The 22,345-nt window shown below is 39.3% G+C and overlaps 1 protein-coding gene across 4 annotated transcripts in view; it reads left to right on the top strand.

The window, feature by feature from the left end:
• The window catches only part of EPHA4 (EPH receptor A4), a 153,793-nt gene that overhangs the window by 76,837 nt on the left and 54,611 nt on the right, over nucleotides 1–22,345 (top strand). For all 4 annotated transcript variants that reach the window (XM_078329179.1, XM_008999563.5, XM_035305880.3 and 1 more), the window contains exon 5: nucleotides 11,364–11,702. In XM_078329179.1, the coding sequence (XP_078185305.1) occupies nucleotides 11,364–11,702 (339 nt within the window). The remainder of the gene's footprint in view (nucleotides 1–11,363; nucleotides 11,703–22,345) is intronic.

The following is a 22,345-nucleotide window of genomic DNA, read 5'->3' as shown; positions in this document are numbered from 1 at the left end:
CTTTACATTTGCCTTTTCTAATTGAATTTAGTGCACTGCTGTATTTCCTCCAGAAAGTGTATTGTTTTAAAATTACCATTTCAGTTCTATTACTCAAAGCTCTCGCTGCTAATGCTTTCTGACAGTTATCAACATAATGAACCATAATGAAATGATGAGCAATCTTCAATGGAAACCCAATGTCGATTCCACTGGTGCTGTGTGACTGTGTTGTTAAAATTTGAATGCAAATTAAAATAACATTGTCTTTACTTGTTTCCAAGGTCAGGAGAAGAGAGGGACTCTTTTCCTTTTTTATTTTTTTAAGTGCTTTAATTTTGGGAATCTCACATCCATTTTCAAACAAGCTCTTGAAGGTGCTCCTGATGATATTCTGTTCAGTTCTCTACCCCAAAGATTTACATGCTTAGCAGTCTGGCTAAGGGATTTGGGGAGGGACGTCTAGAGGGAGGCTTTGATGTATAAACCATAGGATAAAAGGCAGCTTCAATTTCAAGTAAACTACACTTTTTTTTTAATCCACTCGAAAGCATATTTCTTTTTGCTTTAGAGCTGCAAATTACTAATTATATAATGATGGGGGGAGGGAAACATTCTATAAAATAGGTCAGTGAGAGTGCATTTAGCTCTAGAGTGAAAGACTAGTTAGAAAAGTGAGAACAAAGGCCAAAGATTCCCAGTGTCATGAGTGAAAGTGTTTCAGAAGATCTATTGGTTGATCTCTAGCTGTTTTATCATTCACACAATCAATCATCTTCATGAACATATTTTGATGAAAAACCTCGAATCCAAGTTTTCCAGGGGAATTTCTCATTCCATGTCATTTATCAAATTTGCAATGTAATAGTGGAGTTTCATACTGTATTCCATTTGTCATAGGACAGAAACTCAAATTGAGATACCAGCTCCCCCACTGCCAGATTACATCGTTGGTTTTTAGTTCAGAACATATGGTCCCGCTGCCTGTTAGTTGGTAAGCCAGCTCATGTGTCTGTCCCATGGACTGTGCGAACTGATCAAAGCAACCAAAGACATTTGGACGATTCAGATGCAGCCGTCAACGTAGGCTGCTCCTTCAGTTAGATCTTAGCAGTTCAACATCTGACATTAGCTAGTGAGTATGCCACATTCTCGTTTCTCCCTTTCGGATTGCCTCTCAGCATTTTAGCTACTAACAGGAAAAAGTACCTCTAGGCACCCAAGTGGATGGTTTTGGTTTGAAGAACATTAAAGATACAGGGAGAAAGATCACCAGGTGACCTTCAACGAAAGCACTAGATAGACCCCAGACTGATCATTGGCCATTTGGTTGTTGGCAAAATTTTAAGAGCTTCAGGATATTTCATAAAGATCAGGTACCATCTCACTGAATTCTTTAAAAAGAAAATAGTGCTGTTTTTAGACTCCTCTTTTTTTCCCACACACTCCTCAATTTATAGTCATAAACAGTTCATTGTAGATTCAACTGGAAAATGCAGAGATTCGAGGGACACTAATATATGAGGTTATTACAGTTTTTCTACCACCACGAATAATTAAGAGTGGCTTGTCATTGACCAAGTCTGTCATTTCTGCATGCCATTTTTGACATTATGCATGGAAGTGGTACAGTGGTTGTTCGCAGCATGCTGCTATGAAACAGGGTTAATTACACATTTTTCTGAGATCCCCTGGGGTGAGAACGGGGTATCTTTTTTTTCTTTTTTTAAGACAGAGTCTCACTCTGTCACCCAGTAGCGTGATCTCAGCTCACTACAACCTCCGCCTCCCGGCTCAAGCAATTATCCCATCTCAGCCTCCCAGAGTGCTAGGATTACAGGCTTGAGCCACCGCACCCGGCCCAGGGTATCTTCTTTGCTATCAACATTTTGATTTATGAGAGATTCTGTTGCCTCTTGCCCCATTCCTGTGATCTTCCACCTAGAAAAAGAACCTTTAACAGAAACTTCTAACTACTCTCTTGCACAGAAGATAGGAAAAGGCAGAAAAGATAATCCTCCTAAAAATAATAAAAGAGGATCATCCGAGAAGTAATACTAGCTAGCTGTCATCATCATGAAGGGCAGGGAAGTAAGGCAAAATTTAACTCTGGGGTGAACTGAGAAAACTGGAAACTTTCTACCCTGTTCCCAAAAAGAATTTATAATTATGGTTTATTATTTTCTTTATATTATTTGTATCTCTCTGAAAGGGAAGCAGGGTTGTTTAGCCTTGGAGTCAGGGTTTCTCATCACAGCATTGCACATATTTGGTGTCTTAATTTGGGTGAGTTGCTTAACTTGTCTTAGTTTTTTGTAATCAGATTGTTGTGGACAATAAATCCTTTTCTGTCAGATTTGATTGTGGTTATTAAATACGATAATATATAAAAAAGTATTTTGCAAGAAATGTAAATGCACAAGCTAGATAATTTTAAAAGTGAAATACTCAATTCTACTTTTGACATTGTAGCTTTCTTATGTACAACTGAGAATTTATAAGGTACTTCAGCCATAAATGTGTCATTCTAATAAAAAGAAACCAAGCCCTAGTTAACCCAGTAAAGAAAAGACAAAGATTCTTGGAGAAGAGAATGGGGGAAAAGAGATATAACCAGAAAAATAGGTTATGGGAAAATCTCAGCAAGAAATGAACCTCTGTAGGAAGCCAAGAAATTTTCATGACAGCAACAAGTGATTGATGTATCCAAAAGGTTCTGGTTTAGTCATGGACAGCCCTGCTTGGCTGTCTTCTTTGTTAAAACACATAAACCACCATGATAAGAGGTTATGCACTATTCATAGATGTCAGAAGGGATGTCCTTAAACAGCCATCGTTATGTAAACTAACCCACAGCAGATAGGACTGGGAGAAAGCAATTAGTGGTGGCAACATATACAACTGTCAGGGGAAGCATGGGCTTTATTTCAGAGTCAAAACGTGATGCCCCCCAACTGTTGATTCTGCCTTATAACCTGCCTTTCAGTTGGAGAGAGATTAACAGCAAAGGCTTATCTCAAGGGTTGAAGGGTTTTACAGCTAAGACGCTGAAGTGCTATTGACGGTCCGAAAGTTGTACATGATTAATGAAGCCTCAGAAAATGGAACTAGAGACCCAAGGTGCTACTTCCTCTAAGATATGTGTTGAACTGGTTCCTTGGCATTTTAGTGAGGTGATGGTGGTGCTTCAATAAATTGATCATGGACGAGTTAACATTTCTGCCCATGCTCTTGGGGGGTGCTCCATTTCCCATCCAGAATGAATTTCATATTCCAGGCATTACATTTTTAAATGGTGACTAAAAATCAGTTAAGTATTAAATGTCTTTGGTAGCTCTGGAAACCACTCTATCACATGAGGCCAATAATTTTGGTTTTTCTATCAACTATCCTCTTGCCTTGGTTGCAGACTTGATTTTCTTTCTTTTCTTTTCTTTTTTTTTTTTTACATTTTAGCACGTGATTTCCACTTCTTTTCTTTATCATTATTGTTATTATTAATATTTTGCTTAGCTTTTGTGGCATACAAAAGTGCTATGGCAGTGGGGTTTTTTTGTTTTGTTTTGTTTTGTTGTTGTTTTTTTGAGACAAGGTCTCAGTTAATTACTCAGGCTAGAGTACAGTGGCATGATTTCAGCTCATTGTAACCTCCACCTCCCAGGTTCAAGCAGTACTTCCACCTCAGCTTCCCAGGTAGCTGGGACTACAGGCATGTGCCACTATGCCTGGCTAATTTTTATATTTTTTGTAGAGACAGGGTTTCACCATGTTTCCCAGACTGGTCTTGAACTCTTGGGCTTATAAAGCCGCCCCTTCTATGGCCTCCCAAAGTTCTAGGATTACAGTCCTGAGCCACTGTGCTCACCCATAGTGCTAATGCAGTGATGCTTCTGATTAGTGAGCTGGACTGGGCTAAAGCATCATCATTCATTCATTTGTTCATTTAGCAGATACCTATTGAATATCTACTAGATGTCAGGCATTATTCTGAAGGCTTTGGACATTCTCATAAACCTGAAAAAGAAAAGATTCCTCTTCTTCTGGAGCTTATGTTTAAATGGGAGTATAAACAACAAACAAATGAATAAACAAGATCATTGAAGATTCTCATAAGAAGGAGATTTTTAAAAATGTGATGTGATTGAGTGCATTGGGACAGGGAAGTTTACATGGAGTAGTCAGGAATGACAGATATTCCAGGGATAAGGAGTTAGTTACTCAAATTGCCGGGAATGAGAATTTCAAGCAGAGCTACCAGCGCCAAGGTATTTTGAGTTGCGTGTGTAAAATTTTGCTAACAATGTGAGTTTTAAACTTAACTTACTTTTCCCACAGTTTTGCATTCTGTTAGCACTTTAATTCCAGTTGTTATGAGAAATAGATTTTCAGGTTTATATGGGATGTTACACCATATATACATATATATTTAAACACTTTGGCAGAACCCATTTCTGCCAAATCTATTTCAAAATGCAATTATCATAGCAGGTTTTCATCTTTTACTAAAATTTCATTTGCTTCCTGTAAGGATAAAGAAATGCATCTTCTCTGACTTGGGGTGTGAGGTAGAGTATATACAGGGTGCCTGGGCTTTGCATAGAATGGCTCATAACAAACTTGTAGTCACACTGGAAACATTTATGACTTCAGGTTCAGTGTTGGCTGTTGGCTTTTAAACGATGTGATTAAGGCTCACAGATTTCATGTGGATGTGTAAATACTGGCTTGTGCTAAAGGGGCTACTTTAAATCCTGACATAAGCCAGCAAGTGTGTTCTCTAAACTACTCAGGAATTAAATTTTAGTCTAATCCATGGGAAGAAAGAATTAAGATATGTTAAATTACTGGAATTTTCTTTTATGCTTGAAATATTGCCCTTCCTAAATGTCACATTTGCTGGATTTCTCTAGACAGTATGTGGTTCATTTCCAGAAGCTTGTTTCTTTCCCAGACAAGAGCACATGACTGGTAAAGGAAGATCAAGATTCCTTTTATAATATAACATGATATGATGTGATATTTTATAGTATGATATGATAGTCCTTTGTGTCTACTATAATGTGGCTATCATTTCTTTGGGGCTTAATACTGTCAAACTCGTATCAACTGAATGTAAGATGACATCCCATTAGAAAATAATAATTTCCCATTGTAGCACCTTTCTCCAGTACCTGCTGTGTGATGCAGAAAGTATTTCACACCAGTGAAGTGAGGATGTTCATTAAATGCATCTACAATGGCAAGTAATTCAGTGCCCATTTCTTTCAAAGCAATGAGAAACTCAAGAAATAAGCCATATGTCTCATTTTATTCCTTCCTTAGTCAATAAAGGTAGGTCTAACTTGGGCTTCAGCCGCCAGGGTTGTTACTTGGGCTGTATAAATAGGTTAATCAGGGATTCCTAGACTGAGCTTTATAGATAGGCTCAGGGTGTGCTTTTAGACCTTAGAGTTATGTGCAGAATTCTGAGGATGCCAGAGAGCATTTTCCTAGAAAGAAGATGCCTTGCTTTCATCATCTTTTTCATCATGAAGTGGTCTGAAGGTCGATTTTAACTGCCACCTACTTTTGCAAATAAGCTTTCTTGGAGCACAGCCATGCTCGTTTGTTTAGGTATTGAGTATGGCTTCTTTGGAGATAGAATAACAGAGCTGAGTTGTTGCTACAGAGACCAGATGGCCCATAAAGCCTAAAATATTTACTTTCTGGACAGATCATAAAATTTCTTTACAGAGAAATTACGTTGGCCCCTGTGCAAGAGATTTATAAAGATTATTGCTTTTGATTTTTGTTTATGGGATTACCACTAATATCTATGCCACTAAATTGTATTACAAATGTAAAAGGCATACTAAATATGAAAACTTTAAAATAATTTAACATGCTGTTTTCATTTTTGGGTGGAGACACAGAGAGAATCCCAGGCTTATATGTGAATTTCATGGAAGCTTTACAAATAAAACCAAAAACGTAAAGGAAGGATCTTTATGTTCCCTGAAATACACTTCAGCATTTGATCAATTTATATTAGTTTGGTGCAAAAGTAGTTGCCAATAAAATTGACAACAAAAACTACCATTACTTTTGCACGAATCCAATATTTTAGAATGTCTTAATTTGGGTAAAAAAATTAAATTAAGGCAAAAGCTGTAGTTTTATAAAGACTAATAAGGACAATACCTATCTACTTTTAGAAATGTTAAAATTAAGCTTCTTTGGAGATAAAGTTTTCCCCAGCATTCACGTCTGAATAAATCACCACCTGAAATCGAGGTAGAGGAAGAAAAGAGTAATAACCAATCCCAATTTGACAAAACCTTATTTGATAGAACCCACATTACAAATTCGTAGCCGTCGCTGGTTACACAGCTTAAAAACAGGACAAGGCAGGAGCTTGCTGTGACATCCACTGCACATATAATACTTACTTAGTTTCCTTTAGTTTCTGCCTTTTCCCCTAGGTTCCCTACGCATTTCTGCAACTATCTAGGAAACTATCAGAAAGTTATCAAAATGAATAAGAATATTTTTTCTCTCTCCTTTAAAGCAGGTGACAAACACTAGATACACAATAGACGATTTTTGAATAAATGAATGATTCACAATTTCTCCCAGCAGAAGTAACCACTAATATTTGATATATAGCCCTTTCTACTTTTTCCAAAGTAATTCTAAACCATGAAAAGAAGAGGAACTTGAATTAAACTAGTTACACTGAGTTACTACTTTACAGGCATAAAGCTAATGAATCTGTACATGAAAAGTTGACTAGTACAGCTTTAGCTCAGAGAAGGTTGCATAATTCACACACTTCATGACACTGCAGGTAGGTGGGTATGAGATGCATTAAAGGACTTTGTTGGTTTTTCATTCATTCATCCATTGACTCTTCAAACAGTTTTTTTGAGATTTCTAAATAAGGAACCAAGGTAGAAAACAGGGAGTGATAAAGACATCAATTATTGTTATTATTGTTTTTGAGACAGAGTCTTGCTCTGTCACCCAAGCGGGAGGCCAATGGCACCATCTTGGCTCACTGCAACCTCCACCTTGTGGGTTCAAGTGATTCTCCTGCCTCAGCCTTCCAAATAGCTGGGACTATGGGCATGCACCACCATGCCTGGCTAATTTTTTTTTTATTTTTTATTATTAGTAGAGATGGAGGTTTCGCCATGTTGGCCAGGATGGTCTCTAACTCCTGACCTCAGGTTATCCACCCACCTTGGCTTCCCAAAGTGCTGGGATTACAGGAGTGAGCCACTGTGCCCAGCCAAGATATCCGTTTTGAGGAGCAGGTATACTGGTGTGGAAATAGACATGGAATGGTGTCTGAGTAGCACGACACCATTGTATGTTACAACAGAAGCCGGAAAGGAAATAAGGAACTGAAATGGTGAACAATGCCATAAGCATAAGGACTAGTGTTATGCCAGTCCTATATTGAGGCTAGTCGTGGGTAGTTTTAAAAACAATAAAATCTTGCCATTCACAGTGACCCTCAAGCTACCTGATGTGTGTGTGTGTGTGCTCAGTAGGGTTGATTTAGATGTGGAGACTAGAAAATTAGAACAAGTAGAACAGTTAGCCCTTTTTGTTATAAACTTCGTATTTGTAATTGGAGACTTACTTGCAGGTGGACATATTTCTGATGACAAAGGCAATCGCTGTGTCAGAAATTTAATTGCTTCTAAATAGCCAGATGCAATACTTACATAAATGAAAGAGAAAATCGTCGGAGTTAGGTTTTTTTTTAACTTCTGGATGCCTTGTATTTATTAAAAGAGAGCTCAGGTTACCCAGAATACCAGTTTTCTCTTCTTTGTGGCCATCTCTGTAGGTAATTGTTTTAAGGTGCTGCCGTTCAGTATAACTACAGGCCCAGACTAGCTTTTGGCTGCATTCAAGTCCGTATTTGTTTCTTATTGTCTTGAGAATAGAATACTTTTATTCCTAAAGAGGAGATGGGTCCTCCCTTTAAATGAGAAACACACTTATATATTTATCATCTTTTAATTGGCAGAAGTTAAAAAAAAAAGAGACCACAGTCCTACAGCACAGCATACCACCATCATGATTTTAATATTGAAGCATGTATCCTCTCCCAGGTTTTTCCAGACCAACATCATAATCATATTGGATGAATTTTCTATATTTTGTTTTCCCCTATATCATGTGACTTCGTCATACTCCAATTTCTAGGCAGCTACGTTGTCCCCACAAATCTGTTACTCTCTGTGAGAGCAAAGCCTAGAACATACGCAGTATGATTCACAAGCCCTGAATTTGAGCTTTCCTGATTCTCAGTCTTCCTTGAGCATCCACCCCAGGGCCTTCTTTCAGAATCGCTGCCCACAGGAAGAAGGCTGCCCTAGGTTAGCACGTGTTTTCATGCCAGCCCTCCAGTTTGAAATCCTGCAGTGTCTTTGTAATGTTTTGTTTCCACATGGCAGTGCTGTATCTCCTCGTCCTGTAACCATTTAGTTTTCTGCTCCATTTCTTCTCTGTTTATACTCTGTCGTGCCCTATCCTACATACTAATTACTGACTTTTTGCTTCTGGAGTGCTTGATTCATTGTGTCACATTTTCCCATGTGAAAGTAGACCAGGAACCTTGGCAAGGAGGTTAATGGATTTCAGAGTCACTCTTATTTAACCCTGGAAGTCACAGCAAAAGAAGAACCAATGGCTGACCCATTTTATAAACCAAGCCATGGTCAGCTTCAGCTGCAGACTAGTAATGTGGATTTCACTATGGCGGCAAACATTACAGAATTAAAACAGGGCCAAAGATAACGTGCTGCATTTTATCTTCAGCCCTTCCATGTTTGCCTTCTCAAACTGTGGCCGAAATTTTTCATTTTGTTATCATTATGCCTTCAGTGAGGAACACATGGTGGAATAGAAATAACTCCAAGTGGCTGACAGTACTTTTGGATTTCAGTCAAGTTCTGTCACTAATTAGATTGCATGAACTTTCAGTATTATTAGATTTACTTTCCAATTCTCAGTTTCCTCGTCTTTAAAGATGAGTATTTAGAAGGATATTTGACCAAATGATTTTAACATCCTATGTGGCTCTTGAAGTTGGTGATTTTATATACTTCATTTATTCAAAAAAGCAGTCATTTGCCGTTGTATTGCAGTTACCATGCTAAAAACTGTAAATGCGCCAGGCGGGGTGGTTCACGCCTGTAATCCCAGCACTTTGGGAGGCTGAGGCGGGTGGATCACGAGGTCAAGAGATCGAGACCATCCTGGTCAATATGGTGAAACCCCGTCTCTACTAAAAATACAAAAAATTAGCTGGGCACAGTGGCGCGTGCCTGTAATCCCAGCTACTCAGGAGGCTAAGGCAGGAGAATTGCCTGAACCCAGGAGGCGGAGGTTTCAGCGAGCCAAGATCGTGCCATTGCACTCCAGCCTGGATAACAAGTGCAAAACTCAGTCTCAAAAAAACAAAAACAAAAAACAAACAAACAAAAAACTGTAAATGCAGTTTTGAAATCTAAACAAGAAAGAAATTTATATTTTCTCTCTGAGGGCTTCTGTGAAGTAATCTTTCCTTTAATACAAATTTTATAATACTTTTGTGAAATGTTTTAAAGGTTTGCATTTTTTTAAGTTTCACGAGATGGGGAGCTGATCTTTATGCTTTCAGGGGTTTTTGGTAATTAGTCCCGAGGGGAGTTTGGGAAGACCTGCTTACCTTATTAAAATAAAGTCTTCAATAAGTGCTATAAAGAGAAAAGGAGAGTGAATTACCCTTATTAAATGTTACCACTGAAAAATCATTGGCCATTAATCACTGCAAGCTAAGTAATAAATATTGAATATAGTTCCTCATTTGTAGCTTACCTCTTCACCTTCTCTCTCAACAGCCATTTTGGAACAATATGTTCCATTGTGGTAGACTAGGTAAAGCTCACCCAAGTTCATGAAAGCCTCCTGGTAAATTTCTTTTCCTGAGAAACTTGTACTAATTTCCTGCAAAGTAGTCATTCCAATTGCATTAGGAGTAGTATAGATAACAATGATCAAGACACCTCAAATTTTCCTTAAAACTCATTTTGCCCACCTCTTGGAAGACTGAAATGGGAAAGAAAGGCATTTCCGACTATCAAACTGAGTAGATGTGTCTCATTTAGTGTGGCAGGTTTCTTTTAAGCCCTTGGAACAGACCAAGAGAATTCCCTCTTTCTTCTCCCAGCCTGATTCTTCCAGTTGAAGGCAACATTGTGTCACAATTTTTTGCCATATTAAAACCAGTCATGGCTGGGCACAGTGGCTCACAACTGTAATCCCAGCACTTTGGGAGGCCAAGGTGGGCTGATCACTTGAGATCAGGAGTTTGAGACCAGCCTGCCCAACATGGCAAAACCCCACCTCAACTAAAAATACAAAAATTACCCTGGTGTGCTCATGCACACCTGTAATTTCAGCTACTCAGGAGGCTGAGGCACAAGAATCATTTGAACCTGGGAGGTAGAGGTTACAGTGAGCTGAGATCATGCCACTGCATGCCAGCCTGGGTGACAGAGAGAGACTTCATCACATACACACACACACAAATGACCAATCTACATCAAGAAACAAGAGTTTCATCGTCATCTGTAGTCTTATTTTTTTATTATTAATTTTTTTTAACCAACCATTATGTTGTTGGTGATCAGTTGTTCTGTTTCATAACTACCACTGCCATCACCCATATTTCAGAAACTCTTTGATGCTGGTGGGAATGCATGCCTTGGCTGGCAGGAGGAGGGGTCTGGGAGCCTTGAACAAAACCTCTGCGATCTCTCCACAGCTGTATCTTCAGCATCTCTGCAACCGTGTTAAACCAGTTTCTACTAATTACCCATAAACTGCTTAACCCTCTGCTGCCATGTGGAACTGCAGAGGCACATCTCTACAGTTATGTTAATTTTATTTGCTATTGATGACATGCTGTACTTAGGAATTATAATTTATCTTCACAAGTGGTAAATAACTATCAATTTATCAGAGTCTCACAACAGCTCTGGGAACTAGAACCACCTTCGTTTTTTAGAGGATAAGATGGAAACTAGATAAATGATGATATTTTTCTGCCACTTCTGAGGGAAAGCCTGGGCTTGGGGCCCGTTTTACTGGAGAGTTGCTTCACATCTCAGAGTGACAATCGATGCCATGTTTGTTTGCACAGGAAAGAGACTGACACTCACTTAACAGCCTTCTATTATATTGTTCTTTTAAAAGATCTTTTATGCTGGCTTGATTTGCTTTTTGTTGTCTTTGCCAAGTAGGTCCGCCTTACCTTGGAGAGCTACAGAAAATAATACAAACTCTGAGAGATTTCAAAGGGGTATTTCAATTCTTGGTGTGTTGATGTGGTTTTCTTTCTCCAGGCCCACCATCTGCCCCTCTGAACTTGATTTCAAATGTCAATGAGACATCCGTGAACTTGGAATGGAGCAGCCCTCAGAACACAGGTGGCCGCCAGGACATTTCCTACAATGTGGTGTGCAAGAAATGTGGAGCTGGTGACCCCAGCAAGTGCCGACCCTGTGGAAGTGGGGTCCACTACACTCCACAGCAGAATGGCTTGAAGACCACCAAAGTCTCCATCACTGACCTCCTAGCTCATACCAATTACACCTTTGAAATCTGGGCTGTGAACGGAGTGTCCAAGTATAACCCTAGCCCAGACCAATCAGTTTCTGTCACTGTGACAACCAACCAAGCAGGTAGGAATGAAATCTACTTTATTGTATGATCTGAATGTATGTGGAGAAAAGGCTTTAAATGATGAATTATAATACATTGCTATCATTGAAATAGAACCAATTAAGCCAGGGAACTGTGTTATAATATAAAAGATACTTAGGGGCTGGGCACAGTTCCTTACACTTGTAATCCCAGCACTTTGGGAGGCCAAAACAAGTGAATCACTTGAGCCTGAGTGTCTGATCAAGACCAGCCTGGGCAACATCATGAAACTCTATTTCTACAAAAAAAAAAAAAAAATTAGCTAGGCATGGTGGTGCACACCTGTGGTCCCAGCTACTCAGGAGGCTCAGGTGGGAGGACTGCTTGAGCCCAGGAGTCAGAGGTTGCAGTGAGCTGTGATTGCATCACTGCACTCTAGCCTGGCAACAGAGTGAGACCTGTCTCAAAAAAAAAAAAAAAAAAGTATTTAGGACATGACATTTATTCAAACTTTTTTGGATATCAACTACATAGAATGCCCTGTAGATGGTGGAGATAATGTGATAACTAAGACAGTGTGTGATTGAAAGGAGACAACAATACTCTAGTGAACTGAGTCACTCCATCCTGGATGAAAGTCATATCTGTTATTTTAATTATAATGTCCTTGGCTGGACATCAGAATGCTTATAGATTATGTGCAATTGTAAAATTGATTTTTACCAATACAGAGTGCTCTGTTGTTACTTGTATTTTTTTCTTTTTAAAAAAGACAGGGTTTCACTATGTTGGCCAGGCTGGTCTTGAACTCTTAATCTCAGGTGATCCTCCCGCCTTGGCCTCCCAAAGTGCTGAGATTACAGGCGTGAGCCACCATGCCCGGCTTACTTGTATTTTCTAACAAAAGCATTAGCAGCTATAGTTTTGATCTTATGCTTTAATGTAAAATGTTATAAATGATCCAGATAGACCTATACTAGAACCCCTATGTATGTCTTTATGTCTGTCATTAACAAAGTTTACTTTAAGACACATAATAGTTTTGCAGCTACTTTCATAGTTGATTTCATGATTGATGTGAGGGCTGGTTGCGCGGGGGTAGAGGGTGGGGCGGCCAGTCTCCTCCAATTCCTACATCACTTTCTGCTAATACAGATGACTAGAAAACATTTCCTGTTCATGAAGTGTTTCTACTGAGTTAATCACAGAACTGTCATGAAATCTTGAATATCAAACATTTTGAAAATCTAGGTTTCTAGGCTTTCGCTTCTGACTTACTCATCTGTATTCCTTCCCTGAAAAAGTTACCACCCCTTCAGGAGTTTTATATTGCCAGCTTTTTTATTTCTGGAAAGTTAGAGAGGAGAAGGGATATGGGACCGTGGCTTATTCTTTGTGAGGCTCTCAGGATAGAAAACATCGCCGGAAAAGGATTATAAATTGCCAACAATCCTATCACCTCTAACTGCACTTTTCTTTTAAATAAATGTTTCAGTAAGTGCACTCAAATGTTTAGTAAAATATCTGTACTAATTGATCCTATAAGTGAAAACTATTCCAGTGTCCAAATCCAAAGCCATTATTTTTCCATTTTGCCCTGAACTCTCTGGAATAAAAAAAAAATTAAGGCTCGGAGAAGGTTTTGAGCAGGGGCTAGAATGGCAAGTCTTACCGGAATGTATCTTCAGCTCTACAAATGCGAACAGTCTTTTAAAATATTTAGTGTGAAGGGGTCATCCAGCTAGGCCTTTGTCTTTTAATTCTGTGTTTTTAGGTTGTGAACACTGTTAGTGGTCATTAGTTTTATTTCTACAAAAAATGATTTAGGAGGTTTTGATAGAAACACGAGTACTCGGTGACTGACAGCATTTTATTAGTTCTCTCTTGGAAAAATGCAATGGAAATATTGCACACAGATCCTGGGAATATGCATCGGTGCCACTTGTCTCTCTGAATTCGGAGGTGATGCAGTGCAGAATGATTTCCGCACTGTGTGGAGAATCTGGTTGATGATCCAGTCAGTGTTCTTGCAAGCAGCCCCCTTCTACCTTTTTGGCTATTCGTTTACAAGCACTACGTCATGTTCTTAACTGAAATAAAATTAGGGGTGGACTTTTGGAGCGTCATTTGTGAAAGGTGAAGTCATTCTCCTTGGCAGAGAAAAGCCTGTGGGAGATGTGCTGAGGACAGGCTTGGCTCCCACATATTCTGGGGGAGACTTCTGTGACTCCCTTTGCACCTAGGGATTTTAGTCAGGAAGTTATGTCAACACCTACCAGGGCAAAAGGTCCAGAGAGCCCAAAAAAGACACACTAAAATCCTCTACAAGAAGAAAATGTGCAAAAACATTTCGAGGGGCAGAGTGAAGTTTTATTTTAAATGTAGGTATAATTCTCCTGGATTTAGGAGAAAAGCAGACAGAGAATTCCTCTGACGCAATAAGGTTTTCTTTGCCATGGCATGTAGTCCTGCCAGGAGGTTTGCTGAACAGGACAAAATTCTAGCTCCTTATTTTAATTTTCATAAAGGGTAATGCTGGGAAGCTGTTCAAAATTAAAAATAAATCTTTCAATAAGGAGACCCCCTATGTGGCTAGCCAGAAAGCTTTCGCTTAGTAGAGAATTGTATATGTGCACAGCACTGCTTTAATATCCTACCCTAATTTGAAGTTCTCTAATTCAAATCATCAGGATAGTTTATCTTTGATTAACAAACCCTTTCTTCATAGTTGTGCAAATTAATAATGTAGGCCAAAATTCTGGGTGAATGTAGCAACCGTAAACTCTATCAAAGCTCCCCTAAGCATATTTACATACACACAATTATATTCTAATTGCATTGCTCCTATCATTTCATTAAATTAAATTCCGTAAGGACCACTATAGGCAATGATGTTTCACTCTATAAGGAATACATAGAATTAATGAATGTTAGCATTTAGCATCTGGAGGCCACAAAAGTTAGTGGTTCTCCACCTTTGCTATGTTTTCACAGGGTTTTCTCATCAGTAACATGTTAAAAATAATAGATCAAATCAATCAGGCAAAACGTCCTTGAATTCTTGGGTTCTATGTTCACTGCCTTTGAGACTTTAAGAGTTGAGCAGATCCATGAAGGTGAGGTGACTCATCCATGCTAATATCAGAGCCAATACTAAAAACTAGGGAGAATCCTATCTCTAAAAGTAGAAAGTTGCTTTCCTTTAAAATTAGGAGATAATGAATAACATTCATGTATTCTGCTTGGCATTCTCCCCATTTGTGAGACCAGATTACGTGAGTATCTGGGCATGGAGATGGAGATTTAACTGGGCTTTGATCATTTAATTGTAGCATGTTGTGTGAATGGGCCTGTGTTCTCACAAAGTTATTTACACCATCCTAACCTAAATCTTACTCCTAGAGTCTTAGGGGGTCAATAAACACACTTTCCCTCCTCTTGGGTTCAAAACCAGTTGACACAGAAGACAAAGGAAATCTGAATGTCTGTCAGCTTTTTGCTGATAAGCTGATGGAAGGATGTGAGCTTTATATCTGTGGCCAAAAGGGCTTGCCTTTGTGACACTTACAGCCCAGCTGCCTCACTGCAGGCTCTCTGCCTGCCCTGCTAAGGTTGTTGGAAGGACACTGTGCAGGCAGGCAGGTAGGCAGGTAGGCAGATAGGCAGGTCTGAGAGTGGGTGGAGCTGAGGACAGAGTACTTCTCCCAAATTCCCTAATGAGATGAGTCACTCCAAGCCTCACCCCCATGTCAGAAGCAAGAAAGGGAAGAGGTGGGAGAAGAGTAAGGGTGTGGAATGTTACTTATTCCAGCTAAAGTTGTACCCAGTAAAACTGGAGAAGAAGAAGCTCTTGGAGCTCCCCCAAAAGTTACTTTTCTACATTACAGGCCAAAAAGAGCAAAATGAGATTCCACTTTCCTCATCTTTCATCCCTTTAGCGACTGTTCTGTCTTTTGTTTAAAAGGAGATAGTCCTGATGTTTATGAAAAATGGGTAAGCAAACTGCTGGGTGATTTGTTTTCTGGATAGCTTTCCTTTGGTTTACTCTCACTTAAGTGGACCATCTCAGGCAAATGAATACAGGATGTGTCACTAGGAGAGAGAAATGCTGCATAAATGAAACAAGGTTTTCTGGCCAGGCAACAGAACCATGAATTTTTTTTTTTGTTAAAAAGATTGTGATGGCAGCCAGCAGTAGCTTAATATCGCTGAATCGTTTTTTGCCATTCATCTCCCATCGCCTTTGCTTCATTTTCTAGCTATGAGGCTGGACCATTTTCTGGTGTTTTAAATCATCATGGACCCAACCCCCAGGAGTGGTGCTCTCTACTCACCCCAAATTGCACCCAGGGACAGTGTTGTCCATTTCTGATTTTTACTTTGCTTGTGACACTATTCTAAAGACTTCATAATGGAAAGATCTCGTCATCTCTCTCTAGCACAGCTATGGTGTCCTAGTGACAAACAAATGTCTGTAGCATGCTTAGTTTGGAGGAGTTAAAATATTTGATGAATTAACTCATTATTTAAACCAGCTAATCTCTAAGATCTTTTCTATTTCAAAATGCTGTGATTCTAAGTGTGTAACCTTGAGCTGTGAGCTACGAACCTGAAGAAGTAAGGCTTATTTTTCTAACATGTTCAGAAATGGTTCCTAAATGCAATTCTAAGAGTGGGAAAATATTCTAAAAATGCTTCAGCAGAATTATCACCTGAATTCTGCCTCCCCTCCATCTCTCCAATTCCTTGCCCTGCCAAGGTATTTATATTGCAGGGAAAAACAGTAAGATAATGAACAGTTGTTCTCAACTGCGGGTGATTTCTGCTCCTACCCCTAATGGGCAATGTCTAGGGACAATTTTTGGTGCTGTTGCATCTATCTAGTGGGTAGAAGCCAGGAATGCTGACAAAACATCTTATAATTCACAGCACAGCATCCCCTACCTTCGCAATAAAGAATTTTCTGGTCCAAAATGTTCATAGTGCTAAGACTGAAAATCTCTGCTCTAGCAGTAGTTGTTTTTTTTTTTTTTTTAATTTTTTATTGGATTTTAGGTTTTGGGGTACATGAGCATAGCAGTAGTTTTTAAGAACAAATTTCATAGCAGTGCCCACCACTTCAGGGTTCCATAGCCCATTGGCCTTGCTTGGGCTGGCCTGTGGCTCAACACATAGGGAAGATTCCACAGTTCCCTGGCTCCACTGCTGAGAGCATGATGCTCCCATTACTGTTCTCAGAGGACAGGCAGTTGTAAAGGGCCTTTCAAGGCCCCTCATGAACCCTGTTATAGCTGTTTTGCCATCAGATGTTTGTTAGGCTGGCCTGTTTCTCTCGAGTTGGACAGTTATGCATTAACTGCAAAAAAAAAAAAAAAAAAAAAAAAGCACCGACAATAAAGTGGCGTTACACCTCATCATCATGCCACTTACGTGTACTCCTTGTATAGTTCCATCTTTGATTGTTGTTAACATTTATTTACAGCAAAAACAAATCAGTTAACTCTTTTTGTCAAGTAGTGATAAATTTAATAAAACCAAAATAATGAATAAAGAAAAGAAAATAACTAAGTATAAGAGGCATACTGTCTTTTATTACTCAACTGGTAAGTTCCCATTCTTTCTCTCTCTGCCATCTTTTAATTAGACATATTATGTTATTTGAGTGGGATAATGGAGAACAGTGGGAATTCTTATCCCCACTGGGTATAATTGCTACCTGTCTTCTAGATAGTAAGAGGAAAGCTGCAAGAAAATGATGAGAGAAAGGGGAAAATCTTAGAGCAATCGATTTAGATAATATGCTGTAGGCATGGTGGAGCCAGATTTTGTGGAATTTAAAGCTTAAACAACTATTGTGTGATTAAGGGTGAAAAAGTAAAACTCTACAAAATTACAAACATCAGACTAGGAACAGAGCTTCAGAAAGGGCCCATACAAACTTCTTTAGCTTTGGTATATAAAATTCTGCCTCTGTGTTGAGATGAATGCAATTGTCAGATAAAAGGACTATTGCATAATTATCTCTAAAAGCAGAAAGGAGAAGGGAGAAAGATAAGATATTGGGAAGTCCAGTTTGCCTTGATATGAAGGTGTTGAAAGACAGGTCATGACAGTGAGTGGTTCTGGCTCACAATTAGGTAGGAGGGCACCTCTGGAGGGGACCTGAGATGTGGTTTAAGATCAAAAGGACAAGAAAGCACATTCCTGCTGATTCTGAGAATTGGATTGGAATACTAAACCTAATGAGATGATGTGATCTCGGCTGACTGCAACCACTGCCTCCCAGGTTCCAGCGATTCTCATGCCTCGGCCTCCTGAGTAGCTGGGACTACAGATGGGCACCACCACATCCTGCTAATTTTTGTATGTTTTTAGTAGAGACAGGGTTTCCCATGTTGCCCAGGTTGTTCTCAAACACCTGGCCTCAGGTGATCTGTCCATCTGCTTCAGCTTCCGAAAGTTCTGGGATTACAGGTGTGAGCCACCACACCTGGCCAAGTGATGATAATTTAAAGGTACAAACGTTTGCTTCTTTTAGCACCCTAAGGCAGGGGTCAGCAAGCTATGGCCCAAAAGCCAAACCCAGTCCTTCAGATTGGGACAACCTATGCATATTGGCTTTTGTATTTCTAATGGGTTCAACATAATCCAAAGGGAAATTATATTTTGTGACATTTGGAAATTATATAAAATTCAAATACTGGCATTCATAACTAATGGAACAAATTTCCACTCATTCGTTGATATTGTGTGTAAGAGTGCTTTCACGTGACAATGGCATAGTTGAGCAGCTGCAGCAGAGAGCAAGTGTCCGGCCAGACAAACATAGGCGCTGTCTCACTGTGGACACAAAACGTTTGCTGATCTGAGCTCTGGAGTACTAAATCAAAAAAGGAGACCAGCAAGACACAAGGTTGAAAAGATACTGAAATACTAGTATCACTTGTGGAACATTGTTTTGGCAACAGATGTAATGAATTAACATTTAGGTAAATCTCACATTTGAAACAATCTTTCCATTTGGCAAGACACTTTATTTTTTAAAGGTTTTGACTAAGAAAAAAATTAACTAAAATAATTAGGATTTCATCATAACTTTGCTTTCTTGAACCACAGATCTTTTCCCATGGGCACTCAGATTTAAATGGATTATGTGGGATATGCTTCACTGATGTTCTGGTGCTCTTTAAAATATGCATTCTTCACACTATTGCCTAGGTCCTGGAGTTGCTGGCCACAGTTTTCTTTTTAAATAATTCTATGTTAGCCAGACGCAGTGGCTCATGCCTGTAATCCCAGCACTTTGGGAGGCTGAGGCGGACGGATCACTTTAGGCCAGGAGTTAAAGACCAGCCCTGGCCAATATGGCAAAAACCCATCTCTGCTAAAAACCACAATTAGCCAGGCATTGTGGTGTGCGCCTGTAGTCCCAGCTACTCGGGAGGCTGAAGCACGCGAGAATTGCTTGAACCTGGGAGGCAGAGACTGCAGGGAGCCGATATCTTGCCACTGCATTCTAGCCTAGATGACTAAGACTCAAAATAATAATAATAATTCTTCTATGCTTTGCTCCTGTGCCTTATTTTCTCTCCAAGATGATTTTATGTTTGCCTTTGATCTCCAGTAAATCATGTTATTTTTCCTTACCCCTAAGAAATTTAAAGAAAAAACAAATGATGGAACTAGTGAAATCTATAAAATAAAGAACTCCTTCTAAAGACGCATTTTAAAATCCTTCAAACAGACAGCAAAGCAATTCCACGGAGGTTTTGCTGAAACGTTGTTTGTGCATCCTCAGTTGTTAGTAGGGAATCGGTTGCTGGTTGGAGAGTCTTTTCTGTGCCTGGTAATTATAGGCCCAAGCAAGCCCTCGTTGAGCTTCAGAGAGCCAGGCTGTGGTTTTCTCATTAACGGCTCTGGTCTAGCCATGGGATCCTGGTTTAGTTCATAAGGCCTATGAAATGCACATTTAAGAAAACATGCAGGACATTTTTTTAAAAGAAAAAACAGTCTCTTGATTCTAACTTTATACTGAAAAGAATTTCATTTCCAGAATACTGTTGCTACCCCCATAATTAATAAGCATACTCACTAATTATGATCATAAGTAAAAATAAAATAAACCAGCGGATATACAGTGGTGCAGCCTCTTGTGTATGGTGCCAGTGTCTGTGAATTTGTCTTCAGGGTGGGTACCGCAGGCCCTGGTGAGGAGAAAAAAAAATAAAAGCCTTCCAGAAGAGCCTACTAAATTATCCAACATTTCAAGGTTGACTGAACAGCACAGACAAATAGTATGTCTATAGAGCGTAGTGGTAATTATTGCATATAAGTAAAATTTAGATTGCATTTTTTGAAAAAATAGGTGTGAATATTCCACTCTAAGAAAATGAAGTCTTTATATATACAGCTGGCACTGAGAGCACTATTTTTCCTGAGTCCTTTCCCTTTGCTCCTACAGAAAGATATATGCGTGTTCATTTGTAAGAAGGGAAATTTATTCACCAGCATTCACTTGACAGTCTAATTCTGATTTGTTTCTCATCTCTCAGTATTGTGCTTGTTCCATCGAACACTAACTGCCAACTTTTACACCCTCTGGAGAAGCCATCAAGAGATTTAAAAAATAAGTGTCTGACTGAGATGAGAAATGGACAGTACGGGGCTAACAGGGGTTTCCAATGGGCTTCTGAATTATCTAGTTGTCACTCCAACTGGCTCAATTAATTACTGTCTCTTCAGAGGAGCCAGACAGGTCTCTAGAAACCAGTCTGCAATTGAACATCAATGAAAAGATCCAGAGAAACTTTTCAACTTCTGTTAACCCCCTGCTGATGTCTTTAAATCATTTTTTTTTTTCCTTTAAACACCTTGAAAACCCAAACCCCATGCTGCAGGACTAACCTTGCATTACGAGATCTTAAATCTACAGGGACTGATTGAAATGCCTGTCCATGTCACCCAAATACATAGAGAATTCCTCGGAGTCTCAGCACCCCTGTGGCGTTTTTTTGGTGTGGGTATACAGCAAGAGGGTATTCTTAATGTTGTCTTCAGGTCAACACTGGTAAGGATTATTTTAGGGTTTACATTTTAATATGTCAAGATAAGCAAACCTTTGCTTTATCCATCAGTGTGACAAATATCTCTCTTATTTAATGAGCTGCCTTCTACTGTTCACCTTTCCCCTCCCCCAACCTACACTCATGCTTTCTCATTCTCTGCTTCTGCCAAAAGTAGAAAATGAAACAGCTTCCCCAGGCTCCCCTAAAACTGCAATGATAAAACAGAGAGATGGTGCCAGTCAGTGTGGTTACTTGCCTAGTGAACCCCTTGGCTTCCTCATTGGGAAATGTCACTAATGATTTGGTTCCATAGGTGAGGGCTGTCACCCAGAGGACTGTGGGAACCTGTCTGAACAGTCATCAAATGTCGCCGATATAGACACAGGGCTGAAGAAATCACTTTTAGATTACATTTGTTCTTTCTGTATTCTGATAAATTGGTAAGCCTGATCTAAACAAACTGTACTAAGGTTCTCCTCTGAACCATCTGTTGGGTTTTGTTTTGCGATGGCCAAGTACAGAGGCCGCTCCCTAAAAATCTATCTAAAATACTTTATGGGTAAAATTATAGAGACGTGAAACATTTTTTCTGTTACTATTCTATTCTTTCTTTTCCTCTTGGAGTGGAGAGGGGAGAAAAGATAAAGAGCTGTGGTCGGTCCCTTTCTGATTCACATCTTCCAGTGCACAAATTGTTCAGGCAGTTTGGTTAGCACTTTCAACATAACCCTTTTCATAAAGCTTATAGGATAGGATAAGTTTAAATTTTTTTTTTTTTTTATCTAGGAACCTTTTGCCTGTGACATGTGCATACAAACAAGACTTAAATATGTAGCTTCAACTTCTCAGTGGGTGCTAAGTAGTGACTTGCCACCAGTAGGCTCACAGTAAGATTCATCCATTACTACAAACACTGAAAAGGGGCTAGCTCACAATGGCTCCCTGGAGAGTTTGTGTTTTTCTAGATAACATACTGCAAGCTGGAAATCTGCCTCTTGAATCAACCCAATTTTTGAAAGTGCACATTTTGAGCGTAAGTGTGAAGTTAGATAGGAGCACAGCTTCCTTCACGTTTCTTTGTGAAAGCTAGGGGCACACCTATAAACAATCCAGGGATTTTTAATATGTAACTGGCAGAAAGCTTGATCAAGTGTTCTCTGTACTCTCAAGTGCAATCAAAGACTTCTTTTTATATGAAGATAAATAAGAAATAAGATAATCAAAGGCTTTTATCTTATCTGAGAATTATTGATGAGGCCTTTGCTTATGTTAAGATCCTCTGAATCTAATCCCAATCCTATAGGGTTCCCAGAGGGTGTGATTTTAGAAAACTTTTTAGGAGAAGGCTCTTGAAGACTTGGAAATTCTTGAAGCTAACATCATCTCATTTCTCCCCATTTACAGTAGGAGCAGGGTTATTATTACAGTTTGTGATAAAGGTTCTTATTGTTTTGTTTTACATTAGAAGCAAGGAGAACAACTATAGCAGAACCTTACCCTCTGAAAGTGTCCTCTTGTAACCATGAACAGTGCACAGAAAATTTAAGAAGCACACATTGTGCTTACAGCCTTCACTGTACACTAGTCAAGGAATTCAGGTGTGGCTCTAACAGGCT

This window comes from Callithrix jacchus, chromosome 6 (genome assembly GCF_049354715.1).
Source record: "Callithrix jacchus isolate 240 chromosome 6, calJac240_pri, whole genome shotgun sequence".
Classification (NCBI taxonomy): Eukaryota; Metazoa; Chordata; class Mammalia; order Primates; family Cebidae; genus Callithrix; species Callithrix jacchus.
The sequence above is the reverse complement of the archived record's forward strand: the minus strand, read 5'-3'. Positions and strand labels throughout refer to the sequence as shown.